The following is a 21100-nucleotide window of genomic DNA, read 5'->3' as shown; positions in this document are numbered from 1 at the left end:
CAAAACATAAAGGTTATTCCTGAATAATTTTTCGAATTACTTTATTATAAAAGGCGTTAAGAACCTTTGTTGACCCCACAGTTTAAATTCTATAATAAGTAAGAAGTGAGCAATGGTCGTTACAGACAAACGTTCACCTAATCTGTCCCAGTCAATTGGATAATTTAGGTCGTCAATCAATGGCCAGGACCACACTGTTTTGAATATGATTCTAAGTCGATTTGTAATCAAATCAAAATAGCAAAAATGTCGCTCAAAGTAAATAATAGTATTCTACTTGAACTAACGTCAAGGGGAATGCTGGAATTAAATGTTGTCCGTGAAAACACGATTTGTTTAGCCAAGGTCCAATAAAGTTTGGACAGACTTGATATATGTAGTATATTTATCAAATTCTAAACTGATGATGGCACTGTTTAAGTCCGGAATATGACAGTTGTTCTCCAATCGTTTCGTTCTGTGATATAATCAACAGTTTATTTTTTTAGTATTTGCCTTTTTACAGTTTCATAATACTACACACTGCTTAAAATAAAATGTTTAATCTGGTTTTAACCAGATGGTTGCCTTTCTTGACGAGAGAAAGATTGTAGTACTTGTGAAATATTTGAAGTATGAGTAATGTGAAATATATGGCTTGTGAGAATTCTCATCCATGAAGGTATTAGCAATTTTTCCCAGTTTACATCGACGGTTTTATTATATATTTAATCATTTTAACTGTAAACAGACGGTTTCTCAAACTTTAGATAGATATTGCATTAAGATATATACTTTTTTACGATTGTATGTCTTTAATGGCGTATTGTTAAATTTCAGCCATATGTGATCCTCCCTGTAACGGTGGTGAAACCTGCTATGGTCCTGGTACATGTCGCTGTTCAAACAAAACTGTAGAAGGAGTATGTTCTGGTTGTAAGTTCAGAATTATTCAGTGCATAATTGCTCAATTATTATTGATTCAATTGTCATTGTTAGCATTCCTATGTGAGGTTACAGAAAGGTAATAACGTAGTCGTATTAGGGAGCGTTTAATACAGGTTGCACTTTGTAAATACAGCTGTTTCACAAGCAACACCTCTTTTGGGGAGATCCATAATATTCATAGATATGCTAATTTGCTAACATACTGGTTTCCAGAAATAATGTCTGTGTTTCATATAAAAGAGACAAATTGGGAATGTAACAAGTAAAAACAAACATGGTAGTGCAGAACATTAAATCCTAGGAGGACCCAAAGTGTAGGTAGGGGTAGTACAGAATAAGTTTAAACTCTTCGAAGTTCGAGGCATATTAATATTGAAAATATGCCGCACAGCCCTATATTTAAGTTCTAAATATTCCATATTCATAAAAACCAAACGAAAATGTCTTCTGATAGGTTCACAAAACAGATAATTGAACCTGTAAATACTATAGTTTATAATTTAAATTTCTTTTGTACAATAAATAAAACTGTGCTTTGAAAATATAGCAGTTGTTTGCAGTCAGTTCTATAAAACCTTCCGACAAGTCATACATCGGACTGGTAATTTTATGCATACAACTTTTGAAAATATGGCATACAGTAAGATGTGGATTGGAGACAGAGGCAGGATTGGATACTTTATATAATCGTGAATATTGGAATGATAAATCACTAATCAACCTTACATGTATATTATTCTGAAATGCTTTAATTCATCAGAATAGTTCCAAGCAGGTTCTATATATTTCATGTAAAAAAAACAAGCACATAGGGTAGGGTGACACTAATTAAAGTCTTGTTTTAATTCCTTGAAAATTGAAACCGGGATGAGGTTATAAAATGTACTGTTAAAAAAATTTTAATTATATGAAGTGATTTCTTTAAGATCTTAAATCTGACGAATAAGTAGTATTTTGAGAATGAAGTTTTTTCTACAGTTTTTTTTTTTAATAAATGTAAGTATAGGTTACACTTTGTAATATTCATAGATAATGTACTGGTTCCCAGATATAATATCGGATATTCATCTTTGAGAGACATGGAAATGTTACTAGTTATAAAACATGTAAGCGCCGTTTATTCTTAGGAGATCCAACAGTGTAGGTAGGGCTATCTATTACAGAATTGTAGTCTAAATTTTAACTTTTCGAAGTTCAGGGCATATACATGATGAATGAGATATAACGAGTCCAGAACCAATCCTATATATACCAATACATATTCTTAGTATTTGACTTTATTTCATAATCTATTTTGTTCAATTCAATATTTTATCATAAATATTTGTTGTTTTTTAAGGTGTTTCGGTTAAGGTTTAACTACCAAGGCTTTTCCTCATCAGGTATCCCAAGCCTCTAACTAATAAAATAATCAGTTTCAAAGTAAAGTTCAAAGCATCCATACGCATAGAATTTAAAAATTCTGCATACCGGGATACGACACCTGGTAACTTTGTATTGATGTATTGTATTCTAAATTAAATCAGTTTATGATTTGATATAACTATTGTCTTTTATGTTGTGATTTGCTCATAGCATATACTGTTGTTCAGGAAATTCAGTGTTTGTTTAATATATAGATTTTTATCCAGAACAACAGTAGATGAATTTTTGTCAGCTTTCTTAATAATTATATTATTATTTGAACGTAAGGTTTTGAGTGCCGCTCTCTCATGTTTAGAAAGATTATTTCTAACTTTGTTTATTTTAAGTCTGCATATTTCCATCTTTGTGGCAAATAGATAATTTTCTATTGTGTTGTTTGCTAAAGAGGGTTTAAATCCCGATTTGATTCTAAAAGGATGATTGGTGTCCGCATTAGTTTTATCACTAAAGTGATATTTGCATCGCATTTTTCTACCTAGTTCGTCAAAATCTCGTAAGAGATTTTGTTTAATGTATTTTACATCTGGACTGGGAATAAATTTTAATCCCTTTGCAAAAACTAATATTTCATAGTTTGTGAGATTCTCACGTGAAAACACTTCTATATAGTTTAAAGCTTTTTTTACATTTTCATGAAAGTGTTTTGTGGGTTTAAGATGGCCTTTGTTATTATTATGTATACGGAGTTTACTTTTGTATTTTATTAATCGTTTTTTCTTATCCCTTTTTCTGAGAGATCTTTTTCTATTACTCATAGTAATTTATTTGTAAAAAAAATTTTTTTGTGACAAAACAATTTTGTTTGTTTGTATAATTATTTCAACTCTAATTGAGAGATGAAATGAATATATATGAAATTCAACTCTATTTGAGAGATGAAATATATTTTATTAATTCTACTCTATTTGAGAGATGAATTGATTTGTATTTTGTTTAAATCTATTTCAAAAATTATACATTGTATATATAAACTCTGTTGAAGTGTTTGTTCACTTCTGCGGCAATCAATGTGTACTGCAAATATACACCAAGAATTACCACGTGCATACATTAGTCTAAGATTGGATATTCCAATGTTCCCACGTCACTCGTAACAAGCAACAAAGTTCGTCATTTGTATTCTCAATCTGATTGGTTGTTCCGTAATTAGTGTAGATCAGTTACTACGTCATCGAGCCATCTAACTCTGGTCATATGTGTGTATTTTATTAGATAATGATTTAACACTGAATTGTTATTAAACTAGAAAGATAAAATATAATGCTAATTAAATTCCTTTATATAAATAAGTAATGCTTTAGACAATACTATTAAATTACGATATTAATATTATCATTCTAAAAATAAATAGAGGTAATTGTGAGACAGATATAATCTATTCATGTAAAGATAAGGGTTGTTGATGAAATTGCACTGTTTGCCCTTGCGTAGTCATGTGTATAATTTATCGATAACAATCCTGCTACGTGTGTATGATACCTGTAAAGTTATGTGATTTTTTTTGAAGATGTTAATACTTAGATTGTAACTTTCAATGCCCCATTATTGGGGTTGGTCTAACTATTTTGATTTGAAGTAATGAAGATCGTTATAGTTATAAACAATACTATAAATTTGTTACAATGTTCAGGTGGTCTGTCCCTACAGATAATCAAATTCGATGCGCTTCGTATTATTTTGTATGAAGTAAAGGTGTGATGCTATTAGAAACTGAATAATAGTTACCCATGTCGAATGTAAGTTTCCTGTGATAATGGTTGTAAGAATGATAAATTTGGATGTAAATTGTCTGTACGTAATGAATTTGAAGATTATATATTCCAAAACAAATTCCACAGACTTTAATAATGGCATATTTGTAAATACCTTGTTATACAATAATAGCATTTATAAATGCATTTATTTCTTATAATGTTTTAAGAAATATGTACTAAATACATATATGGAGATTACGCATGTCCAGAGACAAGATAATACGAAGGTTTGGAACAACGTGATTGAGGCGGAGGCCTCGTATAAACTTGAATGAGATATAACGAGTCCAGAACCAATCCTATATATACCAATACATATTCTTAGTATTTGACTTTATTTCATAATCTATTTTGTTCAATTCAATATTTTATCATAAATATTTGTTGTTTTTTAAGGTGTTTCGGTTAAGGTTTAACTACCAAGGCTTTTCCTCATCAGGTATCCCAAGCCTCTAACTAATAAAATAATCAGTTTCAAAGTAAAGTTCAAAGCATCCATACGCATAGAATTTAAAAATTCTGCATACCGGGATACGACACCTGGTAACTTTGTATTGATGTATTGTATTCTAAATTAAATCAGTTTATGATTTGATATAACTATTGTCTTTTATGTTGTGATTTGCTCATAGCATATACTGTTGTTCAGGAAATTCAGTGTTTGTTTAATATATAGATTTTTATCCAGAACAACAGTAGATGAATTTTTGTCAGCTTTCTTAATAATTATATTATTATTTGAACGTAAGGTTTTGAGTGCCGCTCTCTCATGTTTAGAAAGATTATTTCTAACTTTGTTTATTTTAAGTCTGCATATTTCCATCTTTGTGGCAAATAGATAATTTTCTATTGTGTTGTTTGCTAAAGAGGGTTTAAATCCCGATTTGATTCTAAAAGGATGATTGGTGTCCGCATTAGTTTTATCACTAAAGTGATATTTGCATCGCATTTTTCTACCTAGTTCGTCAAAATCTCGTAAGAGATTTTGTTTAATGTATTTTACATCTGGACTGGGAATAAATTTTAATCCCTTTGCAAAAACTAATATTTCATAGTTTGTGAGATTCTCACGTGAAAACACTTCTATATAGTTTAAAGCTTTTTTTACATTTTCATGAAAGTGTTTTGTGGGTTTAAGATGGCCTTTGTTATTATTATGTATACGGAGTTTACTTTTGTATTTTATTAATCGTTTTTTCTTATCCCTTTTTCTGAGAGATCTTTTTCTATTACTCATAGTAATTTATTTGTAAAAAAAATTTTTTTGTGACAAAACAATTTTGTTTGTTTGTATAATTATTTCAACTCTAATTGAGATATTTTGTTATAATAAAACACCCATGCAACCACGCATCCCATATTGCTGATAGGACCCGACACAAATATCAATTTCGTGTTTCGGTAGTTAAGCTTGGGATGGTCAATTTAAGATGCATTATTTGAATATAATCAAATATGAAAATAATTCATATTTATATTGATATATTTATATTTTTATTCTTCTTCTTTATATCTAGTTATTATGACAGATCTACCATCATCAGGGGTCCAACTGTCAATTTAATGTTAAAGTCTTTAACTTTGATCTACTAAGCATATCTCCAATACTTTTATGTTTGCTATACGCAACTATTGGTGCTGCATTGAATATTTGTGCACAGTCTTCATCGAACTGTAATAACTGCCAGTGTTTCATTATACGTTTCTTTATTTTACGTATATATGGATTATATTTAGTTATTAAAACTAACGGAATACTTTGCTTCTCTTTAGATTTGTTTTGTTGTAATAGATCAGTACGGTCAATTGCTAAAGCATCAGTAATACTATCATCTATTTCCAAGTTATCATAACCCCTATCTAATAATTTCACTTTGAAATTAGTTAGATTGTTTATTAATTTGTTATGGTCACTTGTATTTCTAATTTGCCGTATTGCTTCACCTTTAATAAATCCTCTGAATACATGCTGTGAGTGACAGCTATTTCTGTGCAGAAACAGATAAGAATTTGTTTCTTTAAAATGTATTTCGAGGTCAAGAATGCCATATGTTGTAAATCTTTGACCTTTAATTACATCAACATCCAAGAACGACATTTTATCGTTTTTGATTTCATAGGTGAACTTTAATAAGGGGTTATAATCATTTGCTAGACGAAAAAAATCTGTAATTTCATCTGATGTTCCATCATATATTATGAATCCATCGTCTCTATATCTGCCATGATAGAATATTTTGTCTTTATATTGAAATGCAGAAATAATTTCATTCATTATTTCAAACATAAGAATGTCACAGATTTCCGGTGACGGAACTGCACCAATTGCCGTACCTATTATTTGTTTGTAAATTTTCCCATCAAATTCAAATACATTGTTTTCTAAAATGATTCTCAACAAATGTATTAATACATTGACTGGCGGAGCATTGACCTTAAAGTTCGATTTGTCAAAACTGTCATATGCTCGTTCAACTGCACGCAATAATGCTTCTTGAGGTAGATTTGTAAACATCTGTGTTATATCATACGAAACTAACAGGCTGTTTGCCATAGGTTTTAATTTCTCAATGATATTAATGAACGATGTAGTATCTTTTATATATGTGGACTGATTTTGAACTATTGGTATAAGAAAATAGTCAACGTAATGACCTATAAGTTCAGTTACAGAACCACACTGTGATATAATTGGTCTGCCAGGTGGAATTATATTTAATTCATTTAATCCATCTTGTTGTATTTGTTTAAACGTCTCTATTTCAAGGCGGTGAATTTTTGGAAGAATATAAATTCTCCCTAATCGTGCATCTCTTAATTTTTGACCATTTGTTAAAAATCTAAATGATATTTTGTCGATTATGCCTTGATCGTATAATGATTTAACATACTCAATGACTTGGATTTTCAGTTCTGCCATGTTAAATGAATCTAATTGGCAGTAATGTTGAGTATTTAGTTGTCTTGTGACTTCTGTTATATAGTCTAGCCTGTCTAAAATAACACAATTTGAATTTTTATCTGCCTTTTTTATTACTATTGTTTCATCATTTTTCAAATTGCTTAGCGCTATTCTTTCGCCCTTAGTAAGATTGTTTTTTACATTTCTTTCTATTGGTAGAAAAGACAATTCAAGCTTGGTTAACTCTATATAATTTTCCAACGTATGGCACGTAGAGGCAGGTTTATATCCTGTATTGTTACGAAATGGATGAAGGTCAGTTTTTTCTTGACTGAACATATACCTACATCGTAATTTTCTAGCAAATTCATTGTAGTCTTTTAGTATAGACATTTTTGCATTTTTGCTTGATGGCGTTGGTATAAATTTCAAGCCTTTCGCCAACAGGATATATTCCTGATTTGATAATCTGCGTTTCGATAGATTAATTACATGCTTTTTGGCATGTGCAGTTCTTTGCTGCATATTGTATTTATTCCGTTCTTTTTTATTGTAGAATCGGAATTTTTGCTTTTTAGCATTTCTATTAAAACGACGTGCCATTTTTGAGTTCACATTGGGTGATTCTCTTAGCTACGTGCCTTTGTTGAGCTCACATTGGGTGGCTGAAGAATTTTTAGGTTTACACATGTTATAAACCTTGAAAGAAGATCCGCCCATTTTGACGTGGGTTGATAGGCGGGGATAAGATAGCAGTGAGAAATTGTCTGTGTTGATGATGTATAAATGAGTCACATTGTTGTGTGGAATTTTTCAAAGTAAATCATGTCATGAAGTATTTTCAAATCAAGGCTAAAAGCTTTGTCCACCGGAACAATAAATTAACACACACCGTATCCCATCATACAGGCAATGCGGATCGTTCTCAATGCAGAAAACGATTCTCGGTAAGGTGCAGAAGGACAGCCGTCCATGAATACATTTTGTTATAATAAAACACCCATGCAACCACGCATCCCATATTGCTGATAGGACCCGACACAAATATCAATTTCGTGTTTCGGTAGTTAAGCTTGGGATGGTCAATTTAAGATGCATTATTTGAATATAATCAAATATGAAAATAATTCATATTTATATTGATATATTTATATTTTTATTCTTCTTCTTTATATCTAGTTATTATGACAGATCTACCATCATCAGGGGTCCAACTGTCAATTTAATGTTAAAGTCTTTAACTTTGATCTACTAAGCATATCTCCAATACTTTTATGTTTGCTATACGCAACTATTGGTGCTGCATTGAATATTTGTGCACAGTCTTCATCGAACTGTAATAACTGCCAGTGTTTCATTATACGTTTCTTTATTTTACGTATATATGGATTATATTTAGTTATTAAAACTAACGGAATACTTTGCTTCTTTTTAGATTTGTTTTGTTGTAATAGATCAGTACGGTCAATTGCTAAAGCATCAGTAATACTATCATCTATTTCCAAGTTATCATAACCCCTATCTAATAATTTCACTTTGAAATTAGTTAGATTGTTTATTAATTTGTTATGGTCACTTGTATTTCTAATTTGCCGTATTGCTTCACCTTTAATAAATCCTCTGAATACATGCTGTGAGTGACAGCTATTTCTGTGCAGAAACAGATAAGAATTTGTTTCTTTAAAATGTATTTCGAGGTCAAGAATGCCATATGTTGTAAATCTTTGACCTTTAATTACATCAACATCCAAGAACGACATTTTATCGTTTTTGATTTCATAGGTGAACTTTAATAAGGGGTTATAATCATTTGCTAGACGAAAAAAATCTGTAATTTCATCTGATGTTCCATCATATATTATGAATCCATCGTCTCTATATCTGCCATGATAGAATATTTTGTCTTTATATTGAAATGCAGAAATAATTTCATTCATTATTTCAAACATAAGAATGTCACAGATTTCCGGTGACGGAACTGCACCAATTGCCGTACCTATTATTTGTTTGTAAATTTTCCCATCAAATTCAAATACATTGTTTTCTAAAATGATTCTCAACAAATGTATTAATACATTGACTGGCGGAGCATTGACCTTAAAGTTCGATTTGTCAAAACTGTCATATGCTCGTTCAACTGCACGCAATAATGCTTCTTGAGGTAGATTTGTAAACATCTGTGTTATATCATACGAAACTAACAGGCTGTTTGCCATAGGTTTTAATTTCTCAATGATATTAATGAACGATGTAGTATCTTTTATATATGTGGACTGATTTTGAACTATTGGTATAAGAAAATAGTCAACGTAATGACCTATAAGTTCAGTTACAGAACCACACTGTGATATAATTGGTCTGCCAGGTGGAATTATATTTAATTCATTTAATCCATCTTGTTGTATTTGTTTAAACGTCTCTATTTCAAGGCGGTGAATTTTTGGAAGAATATAAATTCTCCCTAATCGTGCATCTCTTAATTTTTGACCATTTGTTAAAAATCTAAATGATATTTTGTCGATTATGCCTTGATCGTATAATGATTTAACATACTCAATGACTTGGATTTTCAGTTCTGCCATGTTAAATGAATCTAATTGGCAGTAATGTTGAGTATTTAGTTGTCTTGTGACTTCTGTTATATAGTCTAGCCTGTCTAAAATAACACAATTTGAATTTTTATCTGCCTTTTTTATTACTATTGTTTCATCATTTTTCAAATTGCTTAGCGCTATTCTTTCGCCCTTAGTAAGATTGTTTTTTACATTTCTTTCTATTGGTAGAAAAGACAATTCAAGCTTGGTTAACTCTATATAATTTTCCAACGTATGGCACGTAGAGGCAGGTTTATATCCTGTATTGTTACGAAATGGATGAAGGTCAGTTTTTTCTTGACTGAACATATACCTACATCGTAATTTTCTAGCAAATTCATTGTAGTCTTTTAGTATAGACATTTTTGCATTTTTGCTTGATGGCGTTGGTATAAATTTCAAGCCTTTCGCCAACAGGATATATTCCTGATTTGATAATCTGCGTTTCGATAGATTAATTACATGCTTTTTGGCATGTGCAGTTCTTTGCTGCATATTGTATTTATTCCGTTCTTTTTTATTGTAGAATCGGAATTTTTGCTTTTTAGCATTTCTATTAAAACGACGTGCCATTTTTGAGTTCACATTGGGTGATTCTCTTAGCTACGTGCCTTTGTTGAGCTCACATTGGGTGGCTGAAGAATTTTTAGGTTTACACATGTTATAAACCTTGAAAGAAGATCCGCCCATTTTGACGTGGGTTGATAGGCGGGGATAAGATAGCAGTGAGAAATTGTCTGTGTTGATGATGTATAAATGAGTCACATTGTTGTGTGGAATTTTTCAAAGTAAATCATGTCATGAAGTATTTTCAAATCAAGGCTAAAAGCTTTGTCCACCGGAACACCAATCATCCTTTTAGAATCAAATCGGGATTTAAACCCTCTTTAGCAAACAACACAATAGAAAATTATCTATTTGCCACAAAGATGGAAATATGCAGACTTAAAATAAACAAAGTTAGAAATAATCTTTCTAAACATGAGAGAGCGGCACTCAAAACCTTACGTTCAAATAATAATATAATTATTAAGAAAGCTGACAAAAATTCATCTACTGTTGTTCTGGATAAAAATCTATATATTAAACAAACACTGAATTTCCTGAACAACAGTATATGCTATGAGCAAATCACAACATAAAAGACAATAGTTATATCAAATCATAAACTGATTTAATTTAGAATACAATACATCAATACAAAGTTACCAGGTGTCGTATCCCGGTATGCAGAATTTTTAAATTCTATGCGTATGGATGCTTTGAACTTTACTTTGAAACTGATTATTTTATTAGTTAGAGGCTTGGGATACCTGATGAGGAAAAGCCTTGGTAGTTAAACCTTAACCGAAACACCTTAAAAAACAACAAATATTTATGATAAAATATTGAATTGAACAAAATAGATTATGAAATAAAGTCAAATACTAAGAATATGTATTGGTATATATAGGATTGGTTCTGGACTCGTTATATCTCATTCAAGATTTGAAAATACTTCATGACATGATTTACTTTGAAAAATTCCACACAACAATGTGACTCATTTATACATCATCAACACAGACAATTTCTCACTGCTATCTTATCCCCGCCTATCAACCCACGTCAAAATGGGCGGATCTTCTTTCAAGGTTTATAACATGTGTAAACCTAAAAATTCTTCAGCCACCCAATGTGAGCTCAACAAAGGCACGTAGCTAAGAGAATCACCCAATGTGAACTCAAAAATGGCACGTCGTTTTAATAGAAATGCTAAAAAGCAAAAATTCCGATTCTACAATAAAAAAGAACGGAATAAATACAATATGCAGCAAAGAACTGCACATGCCAAAAAGCATGTAATTAATCTATCGAAACGCAGATTATCAAATCAGGAATATATCCTGTTGGCGAAAGGCTTGAAATTTATACCAACGCCATCAAGCAAAAATGCAAAAATGTCTATACTAAAAGACTACAATGAATTTGCTAGAAAATTACGATGTAGGTATATGTTCAGTCAAGAAAAAACTGACCTTCATCCATTTCGTAACAATACAGGATATAAACCTGCCTCTACGTGCCATACGTTGGAAAATTATATAGAGTTAACCAAGCTTGAATTGTCTTTTCTACCAATAGAAAGAAATGTAAAAAACAATCTTACTAAGGGCGAAAGAATAGCGCTAAGCAATTTGAAAAATGATGAAACAATAGTAATAAAAAAGGCAGATAAAAATTCAAATTGTGTTATTTTAGACAGGCTAGACTATATAACAGAAGTCACAAGACAACTAAATACTCAACATTACTGCCAATTAGATTCATTTAACATGGCAGAACTGAAAATCCAAGTCATTGAGTATGTTAAATCATTATACGATCAAGGCATAATCGACAAAATATCATTTAGATTTTTAACAAATGGTCAAAAATTAAGAGATGCACGATTAGGGAGAATTTATATTCTTCCAAAAATTCACCGCCTTGAAATAGAGACGTTTAAACAAATACAACAAGATGGATTAAATGAATTAAATATAATTCCACCTGGCAGACCAATTATATCACAGTGTGGTTCTGTAACTGAACTTATAGGTCATTACGTTGACTATTTTCTTATACCAATAGTTCAAAATCAGTCCACATATATAAAAGATACTACATCGTTCATTAATATCATTGAGAAATTAAAACCTATGGCAAACAGCCTGTTAGTTTCGTATGATATAACACAGATGTTTACAAATCTACCTCAAGAAGCATTATTGCGTGCAGTTGAACGAGCATATGACAGTTTTGACAAATCGAACTTTAAGGTCAATGCTCCGCCAGTCAATGTATTAATACATTTGTTGAGAATCATTTTAGAAAACAATGTATTTGAATTTGATGGGAAAATTTACAAACAAATAATAGGTACGGCAATTGGTGCAGTTCCGTCACCGGAAATCTGTGACATTCTTATGTTTGAAATAATGAATGAAATTATTTCTGCATTTCAATATAAAGACAAAATATTCTATCATGGCAGATATAGAGACGATGGATTCATAATATATGATGGAACATCAGATGAAATTACAGATTTTTTTCGTCTAGCAAATGATTATAACCCCTTATTAAAGTTCACCTATGAAATCAAAAACGATAAAATGTCGTTCTTGGATGTTGATGTAATTAAAGGTCAAAGATTTACAACATATGGCATTCTTGACCTCGAAATACATTTTAAAGAAACAAATTCTTATCTGTTTCTGCACAGAAATAGCTGTCACTCACAGCATGTATTCAGAGGATTTATTAAAGGTGAAGCAATACGGCAAATTAGAAATACAAGTGACCATAACAAATTAATAAACAATCTAACTAATTTCAAAGTGAAATTATTAGATAGGGGTTATGATAACTTGGAAATAGATGATAGTATTACTGATGCTTTAGCAATTGACCGTACTGATCTATTACAACAAAACAAATCTAAAGAGAAGCAAAGTATTCCGTTAGTTTTAATAACTAAATATAATCCATATATACGTAAAATAAAGAAACGTATAATGAAACACTGGCAGTTATTACAGTTCGATGAAGACTGTGCACAAATATTCAATGCAGCACCAATAGTTGCGTATAGCAAACATAAAAGTATTGGAGATATGCTTAGTAGATCAAAGTTAAAGACTTTAACATTAAATTGACAGTTGGACCCCTGATGATGGTAGATCTGTCATAATAACTAGATATAAAGAAGAAGAATAAAAATATAAATATATCAATATAAATATGAATTATTTTCATATTTGATTATATTCAAATAATGCATCTTAAATTGACCATCCCAAGCTTAACTACCGAAACACGAAATTGATATTTGTGTCGGGTCCTATCAGCAATATGGGATGCGTGGTTGCATGGGTGTTTTATTATAACAAAAATTATATCAAATCATAAACTGATTTAATTTAGAATACAATACATCAATACAAAGTTACCAGGTGTCGTATCCCGGTATGCAGAATTTTTAAATTCTATGCGTATGGATGCTTTGAACTTTACTTTGAAACTGATTATTTTATTAGTTAGAGGCTTGGGATACCTGATGAGGAAAAGCCTTGGTAGTTAAACCTTAACCGAAACACCTTAAAAAACAACAAATATTTATGATAAAATATTGAATTGAACAAAATAGATTATGAAATAAAGTCAAATACTAAGAATATGTATTGGTATATATAGGATTGGTTCTGGACTCGTTATATCTCATTCAGATAATTGAACCTGTAAATACTATAGTTTATAATTTAAATTTCTTTTGTACAATAAATAAAACTGTGCTTTGAAAATATAGCAGTTGTTTGCAGTCAGTTCTATAAAACCTTCCGACAAGTCATACATCGGACTGGTAATTTTATGCATACAACTTTTGAAAATATGGCATACAGTAAGATGTGGATTGGAGACAGAGGCAGGATTGGATACTTTATATAATCGTGAATATTGGAATGATAAATCACTAATCAACCTTACATGTATATTATTCTGAAATGCTTTAATTCATCAGAATAGTTCCAAGCAGGTTCTATATATTTCATGTAAAAAAAACAAGCACATAGGGTAGGGTGACACTAATTAAAGTCTTGTTTTAATTCCTTGAAAATTGAAACCGGGATGAGGTTATAAAATGTACTGTTAAAAAAATTTTAATTATATGAAGTGATTTCTTTAAGATCTTAAATCTGACGAATAAGTAGTATTTTGAGAATGAAGTTTTTTCTACAGTTTTTTTTTTTAATAAATGTAAGTATAGGTTACACTTTGTAATATTCATAGATAATGTACTGGTTCCCAGATATAATATCGGATATTCATCTTTGAGAGACATGGAAATGTTACTAGTTATAAAACATGTAAGCGCCGTTTATTCTTAGGAGATCCAACAGTGTAGGTAGGGCTATCTATTACAGAATTGTAGTCTAAATTTTAACTTTTCGAAGTTCAGGGCATATACATGATGAAAATGTGCCCCACAGCCTTATTTTTTACCTTATAGTGCATAATATAACTTTCTGTTCTGGAATATATTTTGTTTACATACCTTCATAGTAAAAGTGCCACAGTGTTAGCCGCAAAGGGAGTTCCTATGGGAAATGCATTGTCTAAATTTACAGAATATCAACCTACAGTAATTATTGCTCAATTGGTCTTGTCAAATGAAAAAATAAAAAGCAAATCCGTTGTTTGAATCTGTATGTGTGTGTTTGATGTTGACTGTTGTTCCCCTGTTTGTGACTTGTTAACTTATTATGTCTGTGTGTCTTCTTTACGCATCGTAATGGAATTTGATGCGAGTGTCATACATGTGAGAGGTTTAGCTAGCTATACAACTAGTTTCATTCCACCAATGTCTACATAGGAAAATACATGTACAAAGTCAAGAATATGACAGTTGTTATTCATTCATCTGATGTTTGTTAGCTTTTGATATTGCCCTTGGTTTAGGGACTTTCCGTTTTGAATTTTCCTCGGAGTTTTTCTGGAATTTGATGCGAGTGTCATACATGTGAGAGGTTTAGCTAGCTATACAACTAGTTTCATTCCACCAATGTCTACATAGGAAAATACATGTACAAAGTCAAGAATATGACAGTTGTTATTCATTCATCTGATGTTTGTTAGCTTTTGATATTGCCCTTGGTTTAGGGACTTTCCGTTTTGAATTTTCCTCGGAGTTTTTCTTATTTTACATTTTGATTGAAAGTGTATAGGTTCAACGAAGATTCTTAAAAAAATCCGGGTATCAACGCGTGTTTCGATAATCATTTGTACATTAAATAAGCCGTTATTTTTCTTCCTCGTGAGAATTGTTTTATATTTGTAATGTCAGATGACGCTTTTACAATTTTATATATAGTATGACAATGAGACAACAACCCAAATAAAAGATAACAGAATAATCATTAAGGAGGCAATACACAGTCTCGAACAAACGACAGAATAAAAAAGTACGTTCAAGTGTAGAAAAGAATTAAGACCCTTCAAAATTTTGTTGACATCTCCCACGTTCGACAAAACGTTTGTATTTGGAAATAAGTTGTATTAAATTCGGAATTGGACAGCTATTCCCATTAAATAAGTTGTGATTGTATTGTAGCAGGTACGTAAAAAAGGACGTCAATTAGAGAAGATTAAGAGCATACGATACAGCTTTGATCCAATGGGAATTGTTGAATGCAAAATTTTCATCAATCTTATTCAAATATCTAATAAGAAGTTTACCTTAATGTGCTACATTTAGAGATAATGATGTCGAATTTTTAAACATTTACTCAAATTTCGGTACCTTGCACATTGCTATCATTTGGGAAAACACAATTTACTTTTGCTTTTTTGTAAAAACATTTGAAAAATCTTCCTTACATAAGAATGCTTTAAATGTTGGTAACAATTCTTTAGAAATAATTCTTTTTTATCACATGCTATAAAAAACTGTATATATAATTTTTTTATATCTAATTTAAAATTATGTCATCGGTGATTTTTCATAAAAATTGATACAAATTGTCTGCATACATAATCAACTAAATGTCATTTTTGAAAAGGAGGATCAGTGTATTCGTTATTACGATCAAACTAAAACTCGTCAGTCAAAAATGACAGATAAATAAACAAACAAGATTTCACAAAACAAAACAAAACATAGATACTAAGTAACTAAAGATTCTGCAAGACGTACCCCAGCAAACCCCGAGGTGATCTATCTCCGAATGAATTGGCGTCGTTTGGAAAAAAGGCGTTGATCTTAATACATATAATGTATGAAATACAAATTTGTCTTTCAAAAATTAGGTGAATAAAAGGGTGTTTTTTTACAGATGCGTGTTTTCCGCCTTGTCAACACGACGGGGAATGTTATGAACAAAATAGATGTTCCTGTCGACCAGGTTATGCGGGTGATTTCTGTGATGTTAGTCGTAAGTATGCCCCATTTCCATTCTCAATTTTATTAATAAAGTTGTTATCATTCCAGTTTTTAGTTTAACGATATTGTGTAATGGCATACTTCATATTTTTCAGAAATATAAACGAGCTGATAAGATTTCCGTTTAAAGAAACTGAAAGAGATTAAGTAAAAATGTTTTGTTTAAATTTTTTTAATTATTTTAGTCATTATTATTTCACTTGCAAAGAACAGTTGTTAATGTCTGTGTCATTTTGGTCTTTTGTGGATAGTTTTCTCATTGGCAATCATACCACATCTTCTTTTTTATATTGTCTAGCATTTTTATTTACAGTATTATGAAATCTTTTAAGTGAAACCGGCCATGTAAAGGAGATGACTACTGCTCAAGCAATTTCATATATATAAATAAGATGATGTTGAATGAGTGCCAATGAGACAACTCCCTATCCAAGTCGCAATGTTTAAAAACTTATCAATTATAGGATTAAGTACGGCCTTCAACACGGAACATTGGCTCATACCGAACAGCAATGTATTAAGGTTCCAAAATTATACAGACGGAAGACACATAAGGCGACAAACGGAATAATTTATTTTCATACTAGGCATTCATTGTTTTGTTCAATCCTTATTTAAATAATAAAAATTAAAAATTGGCCTCGTAAATAAACTTTGCCTGTTGCTTTTATGTTTCGACATTTGGTACGTACATGTACTTCATATTCGAAGCTATAATTATTTGAAATGTTTTAAACTACGTAGCTTTAAGTAATGTTGAAATATAACTGAAAAAACTAGTTCTTATTTTTTCGGAGGATAGTAAAAATGTTTAAATACTAATTGATGCGCATCAATATTGCAAGGCAATAGAATACATCAGAATAATTCCTGTAGATGAAGTTGCCATGGAAATTTCATATTACAATAGAAGTTGCCCTCCAAACAACTCGCGTTAAAACTGTTATTTTTTCAGCATCTGATATTATATTTGTGGTAGACGACTCGGGTAGTGTCGGACATGATCATTTCCGTGTAACCATGGAGTATCTTGCCAATGCTGTTAATAGACTTCCTGTTAGATATGACTTAGTACGTATTGGAATGGCTTTATTCAGTGGCTCTGCTAGAAAAATCTTTGACCTCGATGATCATTTCACAAAAGAACACATAACAGACGCTATATTGAAAACATCTTTTGGAAGTGGCGGAACAAATATTGATGGTGCTCTTGGTTACACTTGTGAAAATATGTTTCAACTCGAGTCAGGAGATCGAACCCATGTCCAGAATATATTAGTGTTGATAACTGATGGGCAGTCATCAGAGGTAAACAAACATGGACTGTTAAAATGTAACAACAAAAACGTAACAATAATTGGAATAGGAATTGGTAGCAACATTGATGAAGATCAACTTAGATATTTAGTCTCCAAACCGGAGTATTACTTTGATACAACCTACGATAACCTAGATACAACTTTGCCAAAACTTATAGAAACTATAACAGGTATTTTATAGTGTTGAATTATTCTTTCTTATTAATGCCATTGTTGTAACATTAAGGAGATTTGTTAACAACTATTATAGTAAAATAAAGTATCTGAAGTTGTAAAAAAAAAAAAAAAAAAAAAAAGAATTATTCTTTCTGCTGTACTCTTCACATCGCCTTATAAAGGTATCGAAAGTTGACGTGAAAAAATAACTGTAAAAGTGATCAGAAATTCCTATAAACTAGAAAGTCTTCATTAAATAGTATGACAAATCTGTATGCGAGTTGTTTCATATAAATACTATTTTTTTTATTTTGTGGGTCGTTTTTTGGTATTATGTCAAAAATTGTAACTGATTTTATTACTTTTTCAATATCTACAATTATCATCACAAACAAAATAAAACATTAATTATGGGAAAAAAATCGATAAGTTTTCAAGGAGAACCTGGTCCTAATAAGCGTATACTGACAACTTTGTGACAGCTATAGTGAAAGTGTCAATTGCAACATATCAATTATTTTCATGCTGTTTACGGTGTCTTAATACATAATACATTAGATGTGTACTGATTTATATATATTAGATATGTGATTTTTTATTTATTGTAGTTGGCTTTAAATTAGTTTCCGTAATTGCAAGTACTCTCAGATCGGTACTTTGGGTCTTACATTTGTTGTTTTTTGTATTTTTTATAACTTTCTAACGCTGCCCAAAATTCTACATTCACAGTGAACTGAAGTATTTTCATTATAATATTCAAATAAAGACAACAGCTGTTCAATTGTCATAAATCGATATAGCGAAATTAAATCCAGTCATCAACCAACACCCGAGGAAAACACATCTACTATATGAGGAAAACGACAGAACATACACTGAACTGCTACAAATAAAAACCAACGTACATAGAATATGACTATTTGACAACAACTGCCACATTCCAGACTTGGTACATGTCTTTTTAAGACAAACCGATTGGTTGAACCTGGTTTTATATTTAGCCAAACATCCCGCTTATATGGCAATGTTCATTAACGCTAAAATGACAACATTACGTGACAGGAATACAGTACAAATAAGAACACAAAAGACATATACACATCATATAATAGTAATGCATTGCAACATGTAAAAAACACAGAATAACAACAATAAACTAATTGAAGACCCATTGGTCGGCTGTTGTCTGCTCTATGGTCGGGTTGTTGTCGCTTTGACACATTCCCCATTTCCTTTCTCAATTTAATTGATTTATGACAGTACACAAGTACACCACAATAGCATTATGAACGGTGCGTCACACGAAAGTACCAACGCCACAAAAAGTGATTCACTGGTAAAATCAAAAAAAGGAAAAAAGTTGGGATTAAGTTTTTAATGGCGTTATTTTATGTATTTTCTAACAATTGCAAGAAAATCCAATATAAAGAATTGTGTTAGTAATTATGTATTTATTTGTACTTCCAAATAATGTCAGTTTTTTCATCTAAATCAAAACTGATTAAAACAAATAACTCATGTGAAAATAGTTGCTTTAAACTAAAAAATCATAGAAATAAACTTGACTAATTTTCTAAACTACATATAGAAAATAGCAATAGAATTCAAACCACAAAAATTATCTCATATTTTTCTACACCTTATTCCTCCCTCAGCTGTGAAAAATGTACTCAGTAGTAGTGATTTTTTTTTGGTCCAATCACACTGTTCATGTATATTGACTTAAGTTTTACACAAAAGATTAATCTAATTCCGGAATGTAAAAACTACTGCGCCACTTAGTTGATGTTTCTACCAATCGATGACATTTTCAAACAAGTTTTAGTCGACAGTATAGGATAGAGAGAACTGCATACAGCAAAATTCATCAGCGATATTACATCTGCAAATACGTTGGCATTACCGAAGTGGTCAGATAAATATCATACGTTAAAATATTACATGTTCCCTTGGATAATTAATTTATTTTACACCAGTTCTAGTTTTTAACTAAATATTCTTATACTTATAAAAATAATTTTTTGAACGATTAAAATTGATCAGATAAAAGGACTACAAATAAGGCAAATAATTGAAATCAAGTTAGCACAAGCCAGATATATGACACATGATTTTCATTCATTCGATGTGTTTTAGCTTTTGATTTTGCCAAAAGATAAAGTACTTTTCTGTTTTGAATTTGCCTTGTGTTCGGTATTTTTGTTATTTTTCTTCTATTACCCAAACAATAGATAAAAAAAAACCTCTGTGTAGCAAAAATGATGAGCCGGACAGATTATGCTTTTCATGGTTTCCATTTGTTCAAATAGTATTTGAATGAATGGAAATTACATTTTATTTAAGGAATGACTGTAATATTTTTTCTGTCTATGAAGAAATAACATAAAAAATTTGGTGCACCCTGAATAACGCTCAAAGCGGGTTATTTAACAGTGTGCACCATTTTTTTTTATGTTATTTCGAATAGACAGAAAAAATATTAAAGTCATATCTTATAATTTAATTCTAAATTCCATTTTAAACCGTAGAAAAACCATGAAAAAACGTTGATGACGTCACGGTCACATGACTAAATTATGTCTATGGGCTCATAACAAAATAACGTCAGCCAATCAAAAAACGCGTTACATCCAAAATTAAATTATTCAAATATATATATTTCGTTCTTCTACGTCCCTCTTCTACTATGTCTATATTATTTTCATTCATATATATTTTCGCAAGCACTTTGTATGACCATTGAAAAGTGTCGTATTACTTTTGTCATTTAGAATATAAGATTTGTTATGCATTTTATCAATTTCATGCGACAATGTCCAATTTGTCAGCAATGGGGAAAAGAAATAGACTTATCTCTTGTCAGAGAAATCTTAATGTTATGGCCATTCTTTTTTTTTTTAGATTTTTGTCCACCAGGATGTAAAAATGGCGGTACTTGCATTTCTCGAGGAAAATGTCAATGTCCAAATGGATATGCAGGATTGCTTTGTGAAACGAAGGGTAAGTCAACATTTGAAAATATTGAGATACTATGTTAAAAATATTGTGTTTGATGAATCATT

At 30.8% G+C, this 21100-nt stretch overlaps 1 protein-coding gene across 1 annotated transcript in view; it reads left to right on the top strand.

Annotated features, from left to right (window-relative positions):
* The window catches only part of LOC134714311 (transmembrane matrix receptor MUP-4-like), a 37966-nt gene that overhangs the window by 12660 nt on the left and 4206 nt on the right, over positions 1-21100 (top strand). The window contains exons 5-8 of the mRNA XM_063575546.1: positions 820-915; positions 16457-16555; positions 17519-18052; positions 20940-21038. Of these exons, the coding sequence (XP_063431616.1) occupies positions 820-915; positions 16457-16555; positions 17519-18052; positions 20940-21038 (828 nt within the window). The remainder of the gene's footprint in view (positions 1-819; positions 916-16456; positions 16556-17518; positions 18053-20939; positions 21039-21100) is intronic.

The sequence above is a fragment of the Mytilus trossulus genome, chromosome 4, assembly GCF_036588685.1.
Source record: "Mytilus trossulus isolate FHL-02 chromosome 4, PNRI_Mtr1.1.1.hap1, whole genome shotgun sequence".
Classification (NCBI taxonomy): Eukaryota; Metazoa; Mollusca; class Bivalvia; order Mytilida; family Mytilidae; genus Mytilus; species Mytilus trossulus.
This window is presented reverse-complemented; position numbering and strand designations above follow the sequence as displayed.